Here is a 22,218-nt window from a genome sequence, read left to right as displayed (position 1 = left end):
AAAATTTTGAAACTCAATTAGACTTATAATCCTGAGAGCACCCACATTCAAATTGAGCAGCCTCGAACTTTGAAAGGATAAAAGAATAGAAAAAACTTCAGCTTTCACTCAGGCAGTGGGATTGGCCTCAACCTTAGTCCCAATCACCTTAAGGGATCTGAACAAACTACAAACAAAATTTTCTCTTTTTCAGGGTTCCATGTTCATTCACTCTCATGTGCATTCACATGAAAATTTTGAAGCTCAATTAGACTTACAAACCATGGTCACTTTTAGAGAGGTAGAGAGAGAAGAGAGAGAGAAAGAGGATGGATTTTCCATGAAAGTAAAGTTGCATGGAGGTGGGAGCGACAAGAACTTGCCAAGAAAAATCTGCACCGCCGAACATAAAACGCATGTCATTTAGGAAAATAAGTTTTGCATCTGTTCTGATAAAAGAATGTGCGTTTATAAATTATCTGGTTCTTAACAAATTGAAAACATTTGTTGTTTCACGTTAATATAGAAATACTATAGAGGATTTTTTGATGCATGCTTGTAAGCCAGCTTGTTCCTGGTTGTAAGGTTTATGACTTAATGCCCCCCGTCATTTTTTCTAGGAAATGGCAGAGCTTTTGAAATCTATGACTATGGTGGTATATGAAATCATCAATCATACACACTAAAAAGTTTTTTTATCGTTATTATTATTTTTAACGAACATTCCAAGAAGTTAAGATGTACAGTGGCAATGTTTTGTCTTACTATATATCATGCAAATGAATTCGATCGTAGTAATGTCCTTCGGTTCGGTAGTACAAAGGACGATCATGGTACACTGCTGATATATATATATATATATATATATATATATATATATATATATATATATATATATATATATATATATATATATATATATAGAGAGAGAGAGAGAGAGAGAGAGAGAGAGAAAGAACCTTTGTTTTGAACTTTTTGATCTTGTTTGATTTGGATACTTAAAAGCTCATTTGACAACTGAAACAGTATGTGTGAGTGTTTCATAAATTTGTCCTAAACATTGCGGCAGATTTGTTGGATAATGTTATGCCTTAATATTTGGAGACACTTCATGGAACATTCTCATATTGTTTTATATTTTTTTTAATGTTCCGAACGACCCCCGAAGGCCTTTGATAAATTATTTTTTGACAGTGGAATAACATTAGAGTGAGAAGAGCACAAGCGCATGGCAGTAATAAAATCATGAAAAGGATGAGCTCACAGACAAGGATAGAAAAGAAAGGCCTCGAGTGAAGTACACCTTGAATTAAAAGAGCACAACCACCTGCTGCATCTCTTTTTCTTTCTCTCTCTACTAAATAATGGCAGCTCAATCTATCGGACCGAGTAGAATGGAAATCTACATCCTCAATTCAATTCGTGCAGGATATTTTTTTGATGATATTGAGGTGTGATGGCTTGGGTTGACAATTATCAACTGGTGGTTAACGTGTTGGGGTCTTTGCTCCCAATACAACTGATAAGCCCGACCTCTCTTCGGTTGCTTGCCCGATTTTTCTTTGGTGGCTTGCTCCTTCTTTTTACCTCTTCGCACACTTTACGTTTTGACTTTTGGTGGTATACCAGCGGTAGTAGATTTGTGAAAAGAAAGCGCACCAACAGAATGTTCACAAATACAATCACATCAATAGACTCAGTTAGCTATGCTTGATGTGCATCTTGCATTCCGGCTTCATCTGTTCTGTTTGCTTTCCATTTTCTCTCTCCCCCTCTCTCTCTTCCTCTTTCGTCACTTCATTTTCGATGGATTTTTGTTTATTTTGTTGTTTAGTTTGTGGATACTTGTCGCTCAATTTTATTAATAAATTTCTCATTTTATCATATCTTTTTCAATGGGCAGGGATGCCCATGCTTGGTAGTATTGCCATTCTTCGGTCTCATATTTTAAGCAGAATACATGGGTCCAAAGGAAGGTCACATGGACAGCATTCTGTAGACGTCACTATAGGGGTAGAGTCGCCCTCGCTCTGAAAAAAGACACCATGCATGTAAGAGAACGCACACTTTCTCTCTCCCTTCGACTCTCTCTCACTCTCTCACTGAAAAACGACGAATGAAGGTGAGGAAAAAGGAAAAGAAAAGAAATCAAGACTGTGCTGTGCACCAGCTGAGATTTCAGAAGCGCGTCTCTGCAAATGAGATCCCCCCATGGTTGCCTTGTTAAATAAGCAAGAAAGTCTCTCTTTCTCTCTCCCTGGCTCTCTCTGTCTGGGCAAGGGTATGCAGCACAGCAATGCAGAAGGGATGGGGGTGACCCAGAGAGTGTCCAGCCCCCGGTTCTCAGGCCCAATGACAAGAAGGACCCATTCTTTCAAGGTGGGCAGCAGCCACGACGTAGAACTTCAACTCCACTCCCCAAAATCAGAGAACCCAATTCTTGAAACACAGGATAGCAGCGCAGCCACCACCAGTGGCAGCATCCCCACTACTACCACCACCAACAGCTTCCTCCATCGTTGGTTTAGTTACCGGCCGAGGCCTCTGTTTGGGAAGGGCCTGCTGAGGAAGCCATCATCACCATCGCTATTGGATTTTGGTGTTAGCGCGTGTCGGAGAAAGAGGTTGGGCCACCTCTTGCTCTATGCCCTTTGTGGGGCGTGCTTGTTTCTTGCAGTATTGAAGATCTCCACTTCAGTTTGGATTGGATCTGGCGTCGATGACATAAATGATTTCACGGCGAGTGCTTATGCTCTTCTTTGCTGTTTCTTCCCTTCCCTTCTTCATTTTTCAAAAAAATTGATGACTAGATTAATTTGCACCACCTTCTTTACTTCCTTTTCATTTTATTAATTCTATATATATATGTATGTATATATTATAAAGCCTCATCCTGCGCGTTTCTGCTAGGAGAAGAACCTTACTGCCCTATCATGATTGCATGGTTCTGTTGTACGGTTGTTGGCGAATTGTGGTGTTCTCAAATTAGTCAATGAGAAATAGTATTGGTACGTAGGCGTCTTCCTTTTTTTTTTAAGGTTCAGCGATTGGTTACAGATATGTCTTTTGAGAAACTCAAGCGCCTGGAGTTATGATGTGTTTAATACATTTATTTTATTGATCTTTGTTTTGTTACTTATCCTCGCACGCACCGTTCCGAATTGTGGAACTCTGTCTGCTGTCTGTTCAGTAATAAGAATTCTCACGTTTATTACTTACCATTTTTGTTGAAATTCTGTGTATTACAAAGAAATCGTGAGCCTTTATTGCACAACTCGATCTCGTCTTCCACTTTCTCTGATTGAATTTTCATGGCAAGCAGGAATATTCCGGTGGTGCCTCGTCTCAGAGCGGAGAATCAGGTTCTAAGAACGAGAAGTGGTACATTCAAGGTGCTGATAGCGACCGTTCCTTGATGATGGTTTCATCAGTTGTGGCTGAAAGCTTAACAAACAAGCGCGAAGTACGTGAATTATTGGATTACTTTGTTTCACTTCTTTCACCCCTCATTACTTCATTAGGGATTCCTACTAATCTGTTAGTTGGTACCTTCTAGTACTTGGAGATCTGGTCCAAGCCAAATAGTGAAGAATTCAAGCAGTGTATTGATGGACCGAAAAGCTATAAAAGTATGGCCGTTCATTTTTGGTTCGTGCTGATACATATTAAATATGTCAGTGCCATGACAGTGTTATTTATGTGTCTTACACCCGAATGCAGGACCAGATTCTGATACGAATGGGTTTCTCCTGATAAACGCAAATGGTGGTTTAAATCAGATGAGATTCGGGGTATGAGAAAATTATTGTTAAGCAAATTTCAGTTCACCTTCCCTAGCAGGCTGGTTAAACCATAGACTGTAATGCAGATATGCGATATGGTTGCTGTTGCTAAGATCATGAAGGCCACTCTTGTTCTTCCTTCACTGGATCACACTTCCTACTGGGCCGATGAAAGGTCAGTTGTACAAGGCATCGGGTCATCCTGTTTCCTTCTTTTCTTGGTAGTTTCTGTAAGTCTGCCTTCATAGTGTGTCCTATTTGTTGCAGTGGGTTCAAGGACCTATTTGACTGGAAGCACTTTATGCATACACTGGAGGATGACATTGACATCGTTGAGACATTACCTTCTAATTTTACAGAAATTGAGCCCTTCAGGAAGACCCCTATCTCTTGGTCTAAGGTATGATTTTGAGGATGTCGTCCTTTTCCTTTTTGCTTGAAGAACTACATGATTTACTGATGTTGCCAGGTTTAATTAATTTGGTTCAGGTCAATTATTACAAATCTGAGGTCCTTCCATTGCTTAAGCATCACAAAGTTATCTACTTCACTCATACTGACTCACGACTTGCAAACAATGGACTTCCGAGTTCCATACAGAAACTTAGATGTCGGGTAAACTATAGAGCATTGAAATATTCAGCTCCAATTGAAGAACTTGGGAAAACCTTGGTTTCACGGCTGCGGAGAAATGGAAACCCTTACATTGCTCTGCACCTTAGGTAACATCCTGTCTTAAGGCTTTTGACTGCCTTCCTTATGTTTCATAGCTTACTCTTCCATCCTAAGGTGGCCGATCGCTTGATTTACATGTTCATAACTTACATTTTCCCATCCTGGTGTCTCTTGCTGTTTTATTTTCTTCTTACTTTGAGAGCAATATTGTCTTTGTTCCCTGCTTGTTCAAATTGATGTTAGTATTCTTTTGTCCTGATTGGGGTCTTACCTAGATTCTTTTCAGCAGCTACACGATCCCAACCTTTTCTGTCATTAATGTGGCCACTATGGAGATGGCATTGAGATGCAGGTTGCTAGTGCCTAGTCTAGTGACTTTTAGATGCAAGGTTTCAGTTGGATAAATGCAATACAAACATAGTTTAATGTAACAGATGCATTCATGCGCTTGAAGCATCCTTAAGATATGCATGTATTTGCATATGACCTGTTCATCACAAATTTATCAGCAACAACTTTATAATAAAATGGTGATACATTGGCTACCTCACAAGCATTTAATAATATTGTATGCAGCAAAGGGCACTCCATGTATCCATTTGATTCTTAAGGCTAAGCTTAAAAATGAGTGATGTGTTTGGTAAACCTGTCCATTGTAGTGTCTCAAGACTGTCTTCTTAAACTATTGATATAAATATGCATAACTTGCTAACTAAGCTGTCAAATTATAAGATGGACACAGATTGGTCAAGGCCCTAAGAGGATTAGTTGGGACAAGTCGTTTCAAGTCAGTTCACTAAAATAAAAGCACTGAAGTATACAAAGAAACACGCGGTCTATGCATGTTATGTCTGTGTGCATGTAGTTCAACGACATAGCTGCTGAGTGCTGATGGCCATGCATTATGTCAGTCAGATATTGGCAGTTATTCAAATAGCCTTTGCTAATGTGGTTACAGAATAATCATCAGATAAATTACTATTTAAAGGTTTTGAGATGTGTAGTAGAATATATGTCACAGATAATGAAAGATATAGATGTTAAAGATTCACACTGAAAGGGCATATTCTATCCTTCAGTAAATTGGGATGATTGTGACCCCTGATTTATGGTATTTGCAGACCATTTTGCTACCTACAAGCAGATCCAGCAAACTCTGTGACCATGTTTCAGAAGTCTTTGTTGAGAGTGTGCACCTAGACCTTTGCATGATGCTTGCTTGCAAGAATTTGGTTTTTCATTGCAATTGAATTAAAGCCACAATCTTATTTATGGAAGCACATGTTTTCAATTTTTTGGGAGTAATATTCTTCTTCAACCATGGCAGGTATGAAAAGGACATGCTCTCTTTCACTGGTTGCAGTCATAATTTGACTACTGAAGAAGGTGATGAACTCCATCGCATGCGCTATGAGGTAAGCCATTGGAAGGAGAAAGAGATAGATGGTGCTGAGAGAAGGAAGCAGGGAGGGTGCCCCCTGACTCCCAGGGAGACTTCTCTTCTATTGAAAGCATTGGGATTCCCTTCAACTACAAATATCTATTTGGTAGCTGGGGAAGCATATGGGAATGGGAGTATGCAATATCTGAAGAATGACTACCCCAACATATACTCTCATTCTACTCTTTCAACAGAGGATGAACTAAGCCCTTTTGAGAATCACCAGAACATGCTTGCTGGATTGGACTATGTTGTTGCCCTTGAGAGTAATGTCTTCGTTTATACATATGATGGAAATATGGCAAAGGCTGTGCAAGGACACCGAAGATTTGAGAATTTCAGAAAAACCATAAACCCAGACAGGTATAATATTGATGATCCCACAGTTAAAGATCCACTATGCTCATTTCTGTTCTTCCTTTTATCACTCCCATTTGATGTTCTTTGTGGGAAGGACACTTTGAGATGGAACCTTTGTCCTTCTGTTATGCAAGTGGTTTCTCCTTTTACTCATTTCATATATGATTTTGATAAGTTACTAAATGACTTTTCATGTTAGAAGTTAGCCATTTGTGGCTAATTGATTTACCTATGTTCATTGTTTTTTATTGCTTAAATTTTCTTTGCCTTCTCAGTATCATAACTTATTATGTAGTAGTGCTTTAAACTTTCAATGCTGTTATGACTAACAAGGATGGAAGGTTATGTTAATGTCATTATTTGAATTAACAGGCAGAATTTTGTAAAGCTTGTTGATGAACTGGATGAGGGGAAGATCTCATGGAAAAAGTTCAGTTCAAAAGTTAAAAGGCTTCATCAAGATCGTATCGGAGCACCATATTTCAGAGAACCTGGTGAATTCCCAAAGCTAGAGGAAAGTTTCTATGCTAATCCTTTACCAGGCTGTATTTGTGAGACAAACCGTAGGAAGTAGAAAGGAACTTGAACTCTATAAACTACTCTTTTATGTGGGAAGAGAAAATTAACCTACCAGGACAAGATTGATCTGCTGCCTCGGGATGGCAATCAGCTTTTATCAGTTTGTTACAAGAAAAACCATTTTACTGGAACAAAAATGGTTTCAGTCCTCCCTTTCCGAAACTGATAATTAGAGCTGGTTGACTACAAGTTGAATATGAAGCTCCACTGTTGACATGAAGAGCAGAACCTTCAAGGTATGGAGGCAGTATATGCTGCAAAATCTTTGATAGATACTGGAAAGGTTTAAATCGATCATCTTAGTACAAAGTTGGATCATTGGTCCGACAATACAAATTTTTCTGAGTGGTATAGACATATATATATATATAAATATATTGCTGCTTGGTCTGAAGAAGTGAGAGTGCTCTCCAGGTGTCACTCTCGACGCTAATTTTTGGAGGAAGAGGGAGAACCTGCAGATAAATGTGCAAAGACATTCTTTCAGTGATTTCTTGTTATTCTTTGGTTCTTTATGTAACCGTGTAATTCCGAACACTAGAATCAGACAGCGTTCAAGCAGGTATCCTCCTGCGCTGCAGTGAATGTTATATGAAGGAAATATACTATGATTATTCTTAAAAACCATGTAATAAACAATCACACTTGTGATAGTTAAACCGCTTTACTTTTATCTATGATCAAAACTTCCTTAAACATAGAATATGTATACACGCCCCATAGTTGGCAATCTCGGTGATCGACCCGGGAATCGCTTGAGTTGGATCAGAATTGTTCAGTTAATGGGTCACAGGTTGGGACACGAGCTATCCACACCAAGACTTGGCCGAGTTGAGCACAATATGAGTTTTGGCGACATAAAACTAAATTGATGATAAAAAATTGATTTTGTTTTTTTTTTTTTTTTTTTTTTCTTGAATCGGTATGAAAAGACCGAAAAAAGGTTGAATTGGTTGTTCTCTCTCTCTCTCTCTCTATATATATATATATATATATATCCCCCCAGCCGAAAAATTGGTTGTCGCCGTGAACTTACGACGTAGTTCATGGCGGTGGGGAGGCGTCGCCTCCCCTGGGTGGCTTTGGCGACGCTCGCCGGTCCCCACTGCAGAAAAAATTTGCAGGGGAGGGCAGTGCCTCCTCTCCTTCTAGGAAGGGGGAGGCTGTTGCTGCCTCCCGATGCCGCCAGGAATGGTCTGGCGGCATTGGAGGGCGGCGACCGCCTCCCCCTTCCTATGGGGTGAGGCCATCACCTCCCCTCCATGATTCCAGCGGCAAGGCATCACTGGCGGCCTCCTCTACAAGCCGTAGGGAAGCCATTGGGCAAGATGCCTTCCCTTACTTTTTATTTTTTGTTTTTAACAAATGCTTCGAGCGTAGCCCTTAAACTAGCATAAGGGGAGCCTATATATATATATATATATATATATATATATTTGCCTTTTCAGCAACCCTAATCCCAAACCAACCTTGTCCTTGATCCCTCTCTCTTTGATGCCCTAAAGGTGGTCGGTCGGGCCATAGGTAACCTCTTAAGAGAGAACATACTTTTTTTTTTCACATTTTAATGATCTCATCAAGTCTTTAAGAGAACTTAATTAGATCATTTGGGCAAAAATTAGAAAAAAAAAGAGAGGGCTACAGTCTAGTAACTTGGTTGTATTCGATAGTCCGATTCTTAGTATTTGACCCGGCTGTCACTGAGTCAACCTGCTGACGCAGTTGACTACTGATCTGAGTCTGATTCCCAAGTTTGCCAACTGACACGCCCCTTGCATTACAAGTAGTTGGACGAGGAAGGAAACCTCTTTTAGATTTAAGATTTCCCCTTGCCACTCAATTCAGTTTTGTCTAGATGAAAAAAGTGATAGTGTTGAGCACACAAATAAAGCTTTACACACCCATATGCTTTCATATTAAGCCATCGATAGCTGATAGCACAACAGGAAAACATCATTCAGTATGTCGACAAAAAAAGGTTCTTCCCTATCTATAAAAGATATGGCACTGTTTGGAAGATAGTAGCTGGAAGATGCAAGTAGAAAAGCCACGGCAGCAGCTTCACGGAACTCGGCAGCTAGTATCATCTATCATTTGTAGGTGATAATTACCAAATCTAATTTGTAGTGAACAAAGAGTCGGATATTTCGCCCTCAAATGCATAAACCAGCTCTTCAAAATTCATCCAAACAGCTAACATCAGAACAGCCTAATCCAGATTTTGTGTACTGCAAAAAAGTGATAACTCGGGGACTAGTTACCACACAGCGGAAAGTTGCTCTACAACATAGACAAGTCAATGAGCCAACATCAAAATATTAGTTCGAAATCAGCGCAGTGGGAGAAGACAACCTGTCGATTGCATGATTTTCAGTGTAAGGCCTGAAATTATATCCGAAAGCTCAGCCTTAAGGCTTCAATTTCTTTGAGTGACATATAATAGAAGAATTAGGGCGATGGAAGTTAGAAGATAAACAAAGAAATGAGTGCTCCAGTGTTATTTAACCACACTATGTCAAGATTTATTCTCTACAAGCTTCAAATCTTTAATTAATAAAGCATGATACGGGGAAATATCTGGATATAATGTACACGTCCGTCAGCATTGGCATAAAGCTCAGATATCTACCGAACAAACAAAATAGCAAGGTGGTAGATAAAATTCCTTGTCTTATATTGCTACAGTTACAAACTTTTATGATGACAATCCCTTCCAGCCATCTGCCTCCTCTAGCACACCAGCATCTTTAATACAATTTAGTAGGAAAGTACAATAGATTCTATTAGATCTTGTAAAGGCGCAAGCTCACCCTTCTCAATCAAATGGAACTCCTGCGTCAGGCCACAGACAAGAGTCTCAGTATATCATGCTTAATTCCAGTACCTTCATACGTTGGTAATGGAATTTAGAAGCTCAATTAAAGAAAAGTCATTCATATGAGATTTTAGTCCACAGCCGGAATGAAGTGGAAAAATAAACAGCATGGGAAAATAACGCATGATTAGCAGGATAATAACAATAGAAGTGGGTGACATTAGAATTCGGTAAAATTTCCTTCCACCATTTGTCAAGGTTCCTTTGTCCGAGTCTTGCATCCAGTGGAACGGAGCATCTAAAATTCCATGGTGAAAAGTGTTGGTTCTGATGGGAATCCTAATTGGAGCTTCAGGAGGCAACACATATTTTTTGCTTTGAAGAGCCCTTGCTCTACTTTTTTCTTGACGAGAAGTTGCAGTATATCATCCTCAGAAGTTCATCCGATGGAAAAGCATTCCTACCATTCAAGTCCAGATTTTGAGAATTCTGCCTTTCCATGGTTGGGTCATCTTTTTATTGGTGCAAATGTTTTCACATGGTTCCTTGTAAGGCAAAACTATTTTTGCTCCATAAATGATCAACATTAGTAAGAATACAAATAAAACATAACAATTACAATTAGAACAGATGCACAGAAGACACTTCTGATTCTTGGCCACAAAGTATTTTTGAAATCCAAAGAACAACACTGCCCAAGTTCAAAAAGAATATCCCGGTTGTAAAGTGTTTTTTGGTAGGACTACAAACTATTATCGTTTCATAAAATATCAGGAAATACGTGCAAAGGTAGCAATGCTAGTTAGCAACTAAAAAGTAACATTTTTTGGAGATATGCAACTTCTTCCTACAAGATAGGCCATTCCAAGCTTCTTGACATTCTTCTGATAGAACAGCAGTGCACATATAGATAAAATATTGACCCCTTACAGGAAGTTGGCTGAACCAAATCACATTCACTACCTTAAATTTACTGGGTTAGGTTCAGAAGGATCCATACTCAATTTTGTCACACGTCATCACAAAAATAATTTCATTGGTACCAAGGCACAGACAAATTTAGAACACTAATATGCAAAAACAATACTCAAAACTCAAAAGGTATTTTATATGGGGAAAACAGTACTACATGAAAACAGTGGCACAAATGACGACAAAGACTCATTGGTTGTAAACAGGGCTGTAGAATAAACCAGATACGCTTCCAAGCAAGGAACAGAAAAGGGCCACAAAAAAGGTACAAAACACAGCTCTGAGAATGAAGGTTGATAAAAAAGGAGCTAACCTATGTCACACGGACACGGCAAAATGGGCCACGTACTGGTGTCGACACTCCAACACCAGGACACCGACACTTGGACACGGCAGGATATGTTTTGGATCGGGTCTGGGTCGGACCCAATCCGAACCACTTTACTAACCCGACATTCTTTGTTTTGTTTGAGAATTTCTTTCTTATGACTTATGAGGTTGGTGATGAACAATGTTTTGTTTGAGAATCTGAGACTTTCTTTCTTATGACTTATGAGATTGTAAGAGTGAATTATTAATTTATTTTTTTTTAATTTTATTATCCTTTTTTATTTTTTAGAATATAAAATTCGCCATGTCCGCGTATCCTAAAATTTTGAAAATTGCCGTGTCCGCATACCCGTACCCGTGTGACATAGGAGCTAACAAATATAGAAGCAACACAACTAGTTAAAATCATATCAGAAAAAACAAATAAGCTCAAGAACTTACACATGTAAACAGAATGAAATGCTTAAAACATGTATTCAAGTGAGCTTCTTCTTTAAGGCTCACAATCTTCTGGAAGTGTGAATGGTAAATATGCGCATAGACACGGAATAAGCGCTTGAAAATGGTCTTGACTACATCCTTAAAATTAGGAGGAAATGGCGCCCCTGCAAGAAACATTTGATAAGCTATAGTAGCTACAAGCGTATGGAAGAAACTTTGTCTAACAAGGAAATGCATCTTACCAAGCTTTTGAGGAAATATGGATTCATTATCAAGCTGTGCTTCAATCCAATCCATCAAATACTCCACATATTTTGGCGCAGATACCTCTATGGGTTTTTTAATTTGGACCCCATCAGCCCACCGGTATTCATACCTGCAAGAAGCATCTGAATCAGATTTACCACATATCAAAAGCACAACCATAAATAAGACAATGGTTTTAAAGTTATCATTGTGTGATGATGGTAGCAGTGAGCATAGATGAGCAGACTCACATAAGCACACACAGAAATACAACAACAATAAGAATGATATCACTGACAAAGGCATATTTCTTTTTAATTTTTTTTGTCCAAAGAATAAATTTGCTTGTTATATCTTCCAGTGTATTGATTGAGGTGGAAGAGTTTCAAGACAGGCCTTTTTATTGGATCTGTTACTTGCATCCAACTAGCACTACTGACTACACATATCTTCACTTGAGATTCTCTTCTGGCCATTCTATAGGGTAATTGAAAACCACCCTAGCTAGCATTTCTGCTGGTGCTGTTTGTTTGTCTGCAGTTAGGATGCTTGCCTTCTTAGTTAATTTTAATATTTTTCTAACACTGTTACAGATGCTTAAAACCACCTGATATTTTATAGTAGTCAGCAGGTATGAAGGATACACCATACCTTCTGTCAATTTAACCAAGAAAAAAGAATATCAAAATCTCATTTTTCTGTGATAATTAAGACCTTAACACATGCAATAAAAACCAAAGAATTCTAACTGTTTCAACTTCGAAAAACATAAAAATGTAATACCCAACCAAAAAGATATGATACAACTTACCAATTTTCTAGCGAAGTAAGACAAGAAACATATATACCATGTCAAGGACTCATCATGGTATCACTAAATGAAAATTGGAGGCAAAGAATATGTAGACATCTTATGACAGTTATATTTATGAAATCAGGTACATTAAAAGGACTACACATGGATAGACAACATCATAGGATCAGAAACATTACTTGGGTCCTGCAGTCATTGTTGGGCAGCTATTAGGAGTGCAAAACTCTGTCAGAGTGCCATAGAGCAGATTCACCTGGTTAAAGAAGTCAACAGCTGAAAATAGAACCAAAGAAACCAGTCAACATCTAGAACCTTCTCATGTGAGGCTATTCGTCAACAGATAGAAAGCATTTTAAGACATGAACATGCAGTCTCATATTGGCAGGTGCAAGCAGCAAACAACTGGATTCTGAAACGAACTTAAAGATGGGGAAGTTTAATTAAACAGAGCATGATGCAGGTCTTACTGTTTACTGCTAACCACTCATTCACATCCTCTCCTGGTGGAAGAAGCACTGCTTCCCTCAAGTTCCCACTACCTAAGGTTGCATCAATGTGCCTTTGAAGTTGCGCACCCTGTAACAATGTACAACATGATTAGGTGTTCAGATTCAGGGATTTGCTCATTTTTAAGGAAGGAACAGTGTGATGTGATGGTCTTTCAAGTTCATTCAACTAGCTGCAAATACAGAGCTCCACACCACTGTTTTCAAGTTTTCAACTCACCATATTCCCCATAGACTTTTCACAGAGTAGTCCAAATACCTATATGCCCCCTTCTTCAACCTTCCATATGTACCTCCCCAACCCCAAGCAGGAACGGATCCTAAGGTTCATCTGGTTTCACCATGCACATGCACCTACTGGTTATCTCTAGAATGCCAATTCAGGTTCAATTAGATCTAGTCTATTACCCTGATCCAACCAATAACCCAAAGCAATGGGTCTAGGATTCCATCAAATCTAGATACGTAGATTAGGATCTTCTTTCAGGGTTTTTCCGGCTTCACCAAGTTCAACCAACTTCGGTTCCTAGAGTGTTTGATTGTCCAAATTTGAAACACTCTAATCCAAACCAAATACCCCACCAGATCCTCTATAAGATCCAAATGCCACATATAATATTGTCCAAGAACTCCCACAAAACTTTTTACTCAAAATGGGCCATAAAAACCAATAAGAGTCATAGACTCCATATTGTTTGGATTGCTGTTATAAGCAGTGAGAAGAAACACTTGTGCAATTGCAACACAATTTCCATGTAGAGTTAGGTGTCGCAATGGAACATTATCAAACACTTTGTTCTACATTCTAGGAGATGAATGTTTAACATCATAAAAATGATAAGGTCAGAGAAATATGATTGTGAAGGAAACGGACCTTGCTGCCAGACGGTGCACTTTTCTTTGGACGAAATGTTCTCTGGTTCCTGTTGTGATAAAAACCTTCTGTGAGAGCACATATCATGAGAAACAACAGAGAAGAGGTGGAAATGGGATAAGTACTGAACAAGCTGACAGAAGTTTCCAGGTTTTGTGCTTAAATCTCGGAGCAGCCCAAGAGGCATGCCCAGATTTAACCTAGTATAATAATCACACAAGTCTTACGTGAGACGAAAAATCATCTCAACAAGGCCTGATGCTGATCTGGTTAATACAACCCCACACTGGTGTCTCATTATAACCAGGTCAGGTTTTTCGCACCAGACAGAGAGAGTACCTCCTAATGACCAGGACAACCTAAATTTAATCAGGGACATTCAGGGTCCCTGAAGCCAATCACATATCGAACACCATATACAGAAAGTGAAGACAATCTTTTCCATATAAGAGAAAATGGTCACTAGAGAAAAATCACATGTTGCAAAGTGTGGAAATATAGAAAATCAGACTGCCAAAAGTACTGAGATATTAGTACAACACATCAGTCAAGGGATTGTGTTAACTAATTAACAGAAAACTACTCCATAACAGTCAACCGCCTCATTACTGTTAAAGTATCATTAGTATGTCCTGGTGTTATTCCTACAGATAGTAAGACTTGGTCATGGGGTAACCAAAGACACCATAGCCACAAGGCATCATTCAAGAGAAACAAATATAAAAAGGTCTCTACAAAGGAAAACAAATATGCAAACTCAAGGAAAAAAAAATCATGAAAGCATGAAGAAAATAGAAAACAAGCAACAGTAGGAGCAACTCTTGAGGGAAGAAGTCTGGTCATCCATGTACTTGGGTGTCACATGGATGCAGGGATTCGGCAATGTTTTTACATCTAGAGTGTTATTTGTTTATGAGGGGATGTACATGGGAGCCGATAAAGAGAATCCATATGACGTAGGTCCTAATGGCAGCCTGTAGTCAGCTTCTGCAGGGTACACCTTTGAAAACAATAAACATGGATGACATTTAGGTTGACCTAGGATTAATAAGTTGTCCTGGCAAATAACCTGGAAAGAAAATGCAGTGCCTGGGGTTCCCATTATGTAGCATGGATAACCTACAAAGAAAACTACTAAACTATAGTGCTGCATGGATATCCTTAAGACTACATCACATAAGTGTGCAACCATGCCATAACACCTCCACCTCACTTGGGTGCTGTGGGTCAGTTTGCACATTGATTTGACTTGCCTCACATGACTAAATTTCTTAATTATGAATATTCATTGCTCATGTACAAAGGTTTCACAAGTTTGGCACATATGCATATCAACTTTTTATGTGCTTTGTTGACATGATGTGGTGCCATGCCTAAAACAATACCCAGAATCAGAATTTCATATACAAATAGAGCATCAACAAGAGAGTATAGCTATAATCAATAGATTCTCCAAACTTAGATGGTTAATTACATAGTCAACCAGGCGACATGATGACAAGGGTAAACAAATACCCTCAGCATGAATCATATCTGGAAATGCTTTCAAGAATATAAGACGCTTCTATATTGAATTCAACTATTTTTCAATTGGGAAAACATAACTACAGCCTTCAGATAGGAGAGAACCAACCTGATCATTGGATCTAGTCTCTATCACAACTCTAATTGGGAAATAAGCATACACATGCTTGACATAGCTAAAATATCCATAATCTTCAATGCTAGAGGTCCAATATTTTCCAAAAAGTAACCCTTGGAGGATCTGCAAGCTCTCAAATATACTCCAATTTGGTTTCTTCTAGTTATATTTTTTCAAAGCATTAGGATTTTCATCCCATATCATTTTGAAGCACTCATCAAACAGACACCAATTCCTGATTATGAATTTCTCCAATCCAAACGACCATCGAAATTCCGCAACAAATAACAAACGAAACCAAAAGGAATTTTTAAATTAGAAGCCGCTGGGAGGGGAAACAGCCCTTGCGCGGAAAACCTGCGAGGCAATCAAGGGACACCACTGAAGCAAATGGAACCTAGAGAAAACAACCATCCTGTAATTTATCAAGCACCCACTTCCCAACACCCAGAGTTAGTTCGATCAGGGCATGACCGCAACCGTATTTCAAAGACGGAACAAGCTAAGTTGTCAGTCTCGACAAATTTGACTATTCTATCATTCGACCAAAGACAAAATATGACTTCGCCAAGAATTACGTATAGTTATCAGTCATGATGGAGTTGAGAAATCAACAAGACCAGCTCAGGAGAAGATAACACGAAGCAAAGAAAAAACAGAACTACACGATCGGCTCCCAAAAAATCACGATCCAAAACCGAAGGCAAAAGAAAGATGGTAAAAGAAAAACAGACAAAAACCTGCAACTCCATGATCCATATTTGTCATACTTCAGATTTAAGCGAAAACAAAGAGAAACTGAGGATAAAAATTCTTCACCTGCCACCGAGTCCGAAGAGGCTCATTTTTCTCTTTCTTTCTCCCCCTCTCCGGTCGGATGATCGCAGGGAGGGACGATTACGAACAAACAACCTCCTCGCTTGTCCGCTTTTAGTTATTCGATTCACAAACATAAAAAGGAGAGAGGACAAAGGAGCGAATATGTTGGGAGCCCCTCGTGGATCAACCGATCGATCAGAACCCGACACGATCGACGGGGAAGACCAGAGAAGCAAGAGTTCGGGGAAATCGCAGCCGTTCCATGTTTTTCTCTTCATGTCCATGAATATAACACGGCTGGAGGCGACGCGTGTACGCCATGATGCAGAACAGGCGAATCCTCGTTGGCAGGTGGGCCGGGAAATAAAGCCATGTCCCCATGTGACGATGGAGATAAAACAACGAAAGCGAATCGAACATGTTCGAATCCGTTTAGCCTGCTAAAGTAATCTGGATTTGATCATTAATCTAATTTGGATTTGGCATGCGCTTTTCTTATCCAATTCAAATTGAAATTCAATCAATATTCGATCAGATTTTACGTAAATATCGATCTTATGCTAGTCGGATTCAGATTCAGTTTCTTAAAATTAAGATTCAAATTCGAGTCTAAACTTGATTCCGATTATGTAAAACGCGATTAGTTGAACTCAATAAAAATTGGATTTGACGTGAATATGAATCGTTTATGTGGGATCCGAGATCGATATTCTATCAACTTCATCATATCGACCGCAAATTGACATGGGAGTCTTCAAATATTTAATTTTATTAAGGCATTTATCATCTTCGGGTGCGTAAGATGCTGGAAGAACGTTGAAGCTTTCCTCACTTTCTCACATTCTCGGAATTAAGGTTGCTTTAAGCTTTGAGTAGGTTTTGTATTTACGAGAATCGAACTGAACTGATGATCAAACTCTCACTAAACTTTCAGCCCGATTAATTATGCTACTTCTTAAAAAGTTTTAAAACATTTCACAATTATTTATAAATTAGAACGTGAGAATTGAGAAAGAATTGAGAAATATTACGATACAAGCCAACGTGTATCAACGGCAATGCCGGTCGATAAATTTAATATTAAGTTCCAAACTACTTATAATCAAATTATTATGAGCAAAATAACAAGGTTGAGATTTAATTGAAATTTTGTAGTTTTTTTTACACTTTTTTTGTTTTTTCATTAAAATATTATTGTTAATGTTGTATTTTGACCACTTATTTAAAGTATTGATATCTTTGCTTTATTGTATAAATTTTACATTTTAAGAAAAACTTTTACTATTTCCGATTCATAAGCAATTCTGATTCCGATTCTATCTGGCCGATTTACTAAATCATAAACTCCGTCCGATTCAATTCAGAAAACGATTTTGATAACATTGACTAAAACAACTCCATGTTCCCCCCACATGGACTCCACGTGACTCCAAGTTGAGACGACATATATAATATAACAAATCCGAAAACTAACAAAAGCATCACATACTCTGCCATATATTTTATTAATAGTTTAAAAGGACGCTCATTTATTATTCTCGATCCCTTTTTTGTGTCAATAGGTTTACCTTGAGGAACTTTGAAGAAGAATGCCTATTCGTGGAATCCTCAGCTAACAGAGGCTCTTTCTATATGTTCTACTTTGTGTGTGAGAGAGAGAGAGTTGTTATTTTGAGAGACAAATATTTTAGGGGTTGTTTGGAAACAATAACATTATATTATCGTCTCATTTATTTGACCCAAAAATTGTTTAGATTCATGGAGCACTTTAGAAAGTGTTTCATAAACGTATCTTATTTTTGGAGCAGATTCATGAAGTAGTAACAATGTGTTATTGACGTCAAACAGTTCTTTAGTCTTATTTGAAAAAAGGGTAACATTTTCATGTTTTCACATTTGCCATTATAGAGGAGAGAGAAAGCACTTCCCATGTTATCCCAACTTTTACAAGATGGGCATTTCGGTAATTTTATAAAAAAAACTTTTGGGTTTCTCTTTTTACCCTTGTAGGGGACAGCCTTCCATTAAACCAATAGGAGAATTTTGATCATTTTAGACCATAACATATGACCTTTTGTTAGGGTTCATAACATACAACCTGCTCTGATAGAAGAGATTCCGCCCTAATTTAAGAGAGTGTGTTTGGTAGCTTTCCTTCCTCTCCATATCATTTTGGCCTTTTGCATTGTTTAAATTTGGCAATTTTCCTGGCATGTATTATGTATTTGCTGAAGTTTTTTCCTTTTGAATTGTGTTCTTTCCATGTCATTTTGGAACGTCTGCCATGCTTTCTCTATATCATTAGTTTGAAATTAGTTTTTGGGAAAGAATAATTGCTTACTTATTAAGTGGTTCATAACTTCATATGCTAAGTTTGGCTGTGATTAATCATTGACAATGTACTCTTGGAGTTGACTAGGTTTGATTAGTCTTTTAGAAGTGATTTTATGCCAAGCCATTTACATAAGTTTGACTAAAAGAATTTTTAGGCTCCAATGCATTTTTTTTACCGTTAGTGAATCCTTTCGCTGATGGTAAAAAAGCGTTAATAGGGCCGTTAGCATTTAGCAACGCTAGTGTTACAGTATGATTTACTCGCATTTTTGTCGTTGCTAATGTCTACCTACAGTGACATATTTTGAACCATTACAGTATGACGGACCTACGGTCTGTTTAAACCATCATCATTAACATCTATGTAAAGTGACGTGTGATGAATCATCACAATAGTGAGAAAACATTGGCGTCGTGCGTTGGGAATTGCATTACTGACGTTAACTGCCTGTCAGTAATTGTAGTAAAAGTGGTTCATAACTTCATATTCTAAGTTTGGCCGTGATTTATCATTGAAGATGTACTCTTGAAGTTGACTAGGTTTAATTAGTCATTTATAAGTAATTTTATGCCTCTTAGCAAGCCATTTACATAGGTTAGACTAAAATAATTGTTAGGCTTCAATGCATTTTTTTTACCGCTAGTGAATCCTTTCGCAGATGGTAAAAAAACGTTAATTGGGCCGTTAGCATTTAGCAATGCTAGCGTTACAAGTATGATTTACTCGCATCTTATCGTAGTTGCTAATGTCTGCCTACAGTGACGATATTTTGAACCATTACAGTATGACCTACGGACTGTTTAAACCATCATCATTAACATCTATCTTACAGTATGACATACGGGCTGTTTAAACCATCATCATTAACATCTATCTAAAGTGACATGTGATGAATCATCACTATAGTGAGGCAATATTGGCGCCGTGCGTTGGGAAATGCATTATTGACGTTAACTGCCTGTCAGTAATTTTAGTAAAAAGTGACAGCCTTTCTCCAGCTGAAACGTTAGAAATTGCATTACTAATGCTCGAGGCAAGGGTCATTCACAACTGGAATTTTTCATCAGTGACGTGTTTTTTCTTTTTTTTTTTCGAGTACACTACAATGGTACAGAAAATGTTTGTTGCTTGCATAAATGTTGCAAATAATTGAATTAGTCTGTCACGATAACTATTTCAAATAATTAAAAAAACAAGTACCTATGTTAATTTTTGTCAATCGTATACATTTTATACAACCGCTTACAAACAGAAAGAAAGAACAAAAACATAGCAGAACTATATGTTCATTGTCAAAAGATAAAACATAAAATTCAGAGATATAGATGGAAAGTAGATCCAGGGGTGGAGCTAGAAATTCTTCGTGAGGTGGGTCGAATTAAAGTTTCTAAATTTTGACATGGGTCGAACTATCATTTTTCAAAATTTTAATATAAGACAAATAAAATTTTCTAAAATTTACATATAAATTAAAAAAAATTGAGGTGGAGCCAGGGTCCATGGGCCCCCTCTTGGCTCTGCCCTCACACATCCACTTGCATTCTTCTTCTCTTGACTGTATATAGTTTCTAAGGTCATACTGCAAAATGAATGCTACAGTCTTTAATTCCATTGGTAAAACAGAGAGAGAGAGAGAGAGAGAGAGAGAGAGAGGGCCATATCAATTAACGATTGATAATAGGGCTTGACATCACTTTGCTCTTGCTATAAAGATCATAGTTGATCGAAAGATCAATCAGTTCTTAAGAGAAAAGAAGACATTGTCAAATAATTAATGGAACCTTACCATAAGCCTGGTGGAACCCGATCATGGAAAGACATTAAAGAGGGAGTTTGGGCGGACTGAAAAAATTTTTGGCTAAGAGGCCCTGGTCGTATAATTTAAAATTTTTATGAGGCACCTATATGTTAATGAAAAAACTGTTATGAAGTTTCAATATGAAAATGAACTCATTTTGTGGGTATGTTTAGGCATTTGCCTGAGCAGATACACCACATTTTGGATCATTGTTGCTATAATTATTGTCTAAGTAGTGAATCAGAATAAGTCGCAAGAATACAACCAAAATTCTATAACACAAATGAGAATCATCTCCAAAAAACTAAGAAAAGATTGGTTTACATTTACATGCTCTGCATCTAATAGATTGCTAAAATGAACACCCTTTAACATTAAAATTAGGTCAAAGGCATTCATCACTCATTGATAAATTTCCTTCTTCTTCATGACATGTCATGATGTGCCTAACAACTAAAAGTGGTCATAAAATTCACATATGCTACCTGACAAGAAGGATATCAAGTATGTCATAATAATGGCAACTTCTTGATTTACAAGTTCATCTCCAACTTATTTACCATTTGATCAGTTCCGCAACACCTAAAGAAGGCCAAAAGGACAGGTATACTCTGTAGATAAAATCTCCAATAAAGATGACATTTCTTAATAAGATGAAATAAACTAAAAATACAAACCCCATGCTCAGTAACTTGTACAATACTCACTTTTTTATAAAGGGTCATAATTGACAGTAACTTAAATATATCAAGAAAGAAAATTGTGAAATAATTGGTAATAAGTTAAGCATTAACTACAGACGGTATCCCTACAGCAACATAATTTGAATCTCCACAAGTAGTATGAACCATACGATTATCCTATAAAAGGGACATGTAATTATGAGAATGTTTTAAACTACAATTTGGGAAAACTCTAAAATTAAAAAAAAAACAAGACATTAGAGATTATGTTTGCATATACCATGACAAAAGTAGATATACTTGAATATACAAGTCACTAGAAAAATAGATGAGGTTTCCCATGCAACAAGGAGTAAATTTTCTGGCTACATAAAAAGAAAAAACAAACTATACATTCATCTATAAAATGTATGAGAAAATGACAATTCACAACATAAACTAGAGGCATCAATAGAGATGCATGTTGATAAATTGCATTTTAGTCTTTGATTTGATACTTGTTCTCTACTGAATAATGATGACAAAAGCAACTATATTATAAATCCAACCCCACAATTCAACTCATGGGAAAGGATTAGTATAAAAAGTAGAAACTCTTTACCAAAATTCACCTAGTTATTTTTGAAATATTATGCTTCAACATGATCTTGATGCAGCCTTTTAACTTTTGAACTCAACTTCTTCCATGAGATCTTCCCCTCATTGAGTTCATCAACAACCTTTACAAAATTCAGCTCATTAAATCAAAGAAAAACATTAACACAAACTGCCACCCTTATTAATCATTAATAACATTAAAAGTTTAAAGCTTACTCCATAATAAGTTTGAAATAATGTTGAATCATACTATAATTCATCTTGAGTAGTGTCCTACAAGGAAGACAACAATAATTGATCAATAAACAATTACTATAATATATAAAGAAAAGTAAACATGATTAGAAATACAAACACTTACCTTTAACAATACCAGTACAAGATTCATAGGGTCACCGTACTGTCTTATCCAACCAGTCACACAAACTAATTTTTACACTGTCTTTGAACTGAATGAACTTTGATTGTCATCTAGAATTTGACATCCAACACTAAAAGTGGATTTAGAGGCAACTGTAATAATAAGAATA

General features: G+C 37.5%; 2 protein-coding genes across 2 annotated transcripts; one reads left to right on the top strand and one right to left on the bottom strand.

Moving 5' to 3' along the window:
• The first annotated feature begins 1,776 nt into the window (after window positions 1-1,776).
• On the top strand, window positions 1,777-7,493 carry LOC116262595 (O-fucosyltransferase 35). The gene is made up of 9 exons (XM_031642084.2): window positions 1,777-2,718; window positions 3,302-3,442; window positions 3,536-3,608; window positions 3,700-3,770; window positions 3,848-3,936; window positions 4,029-4,161; window positions 4,251-4,483; window positions 5,764-6,240; window positions 6,610-7,493. The coding sequence occupies exons 1-9, from the start codon at window positions 2,191-2,193 to the stop codon at window positions 6,809-6,811; spliced, it is 1,947 nt and encodes a 648-aa protein (XP_031497944.1). The 5' UTR covers window positions 1,777-2,190; the 3' UTR covers window positions 6,812-7,493.
• Window positions 7,494-9,287: 1,794 nt separating this feature from the next.
• LOC116262867 (MOB kinase activator-like 1A) lies at window positions 9,288-16,530 on the bottom strand. Its single transcript, XM_031642393.2, has 7 exons — window positions 16,276-16,530; window positions 13,815-13,863; window positions 12,902-13,010; window positions 12,614-12,707; window positions 11,617-11,750; window positions 11,375-11,538; window positions 9,288-9,648 (listed from the first exon to the last, which is right to left on the bottom strand). The coding sequence occupies exons 1-7, from the start codon at window positions 16,407-16,409 to the stop codon at window positions 9,574-9,576; spliced, it is 759 nt and encodes a 252-aa protein (XP_031498253.1). The 5' UTR covers window positions 16,410-16,530; the 3' UTR covers window positions 9,288-9,573.
• Between the last annotated feature and the right edge of the window lie 5,688 nt (window positions 16,531-22,218).

The sequence above is a fragment of the Nymphaea colorata genome, chromosome 10, assembly GCF_008831285.2.
Source record: "Nymphaea colorata isolate Beijing-Zhang1983 chromosome 10, ASM883128v2, whole genome shotgun sequence".
NCBI lineage: Eukaryota > Viridiplantae > Streptophyta > Magnoliopsida > Nymphaeales > Nymphaeaceae > Nymphaea > Nymphaea colorata.
The sequence above is the reverse complement of the archived record's forward strand: the minus strand, read 5'-3'. Positions and strand labels throughout refer to the sequence as shown.

Excerpts from the sequence above, each read along its gene's own strand:
- LOC116262595 (XM_031642084.2), top strand. The coding sequence starts at position 2,191 with ATGGTTGCCTTGTTAAATAAGCAAGAAAGTCTCTCTTTCTCTCTCCCT. Across the intron at positions 4,162-4,250 it reads CCCCTATCTCTTGGTCTAAG|GTCAATTATTACAAATCTGA; the intron begins GTATGATTTTGA and ends AATTTGGTTCAG. Across the intron at positions 6,241-6,609 it reads AAAACCATAAACCCAGACAG|GCAGAATTTTGTAAAGCTTG; the intron begins GTATAATATTGA and ends TTGAATTAACAG.
- LOC116262867 (XM_031642393.2), bottom strand. The coding sequence starts at position 16,409 with ATGTTTGTGAATCGAATAACTAAAAGCGGACAAGCGAGGAGGTTGTTT. Across the intron at positions 12,708-12,901 it reads TGAGTGGTTAGCAGTAAACA|CTGTTGACTTCTTTAACCAG; the intron begins GTAAGACCTGCA and ends TTCTATTTTCAG. Across the intron at positions 9,649-11,374 it reads ATTTCATTCTGTTTACATGT|GAGTTCCATTTGATTGAGAA; the intron begins GTAAGTTCTTGA and ends GGCCTGACGCAG.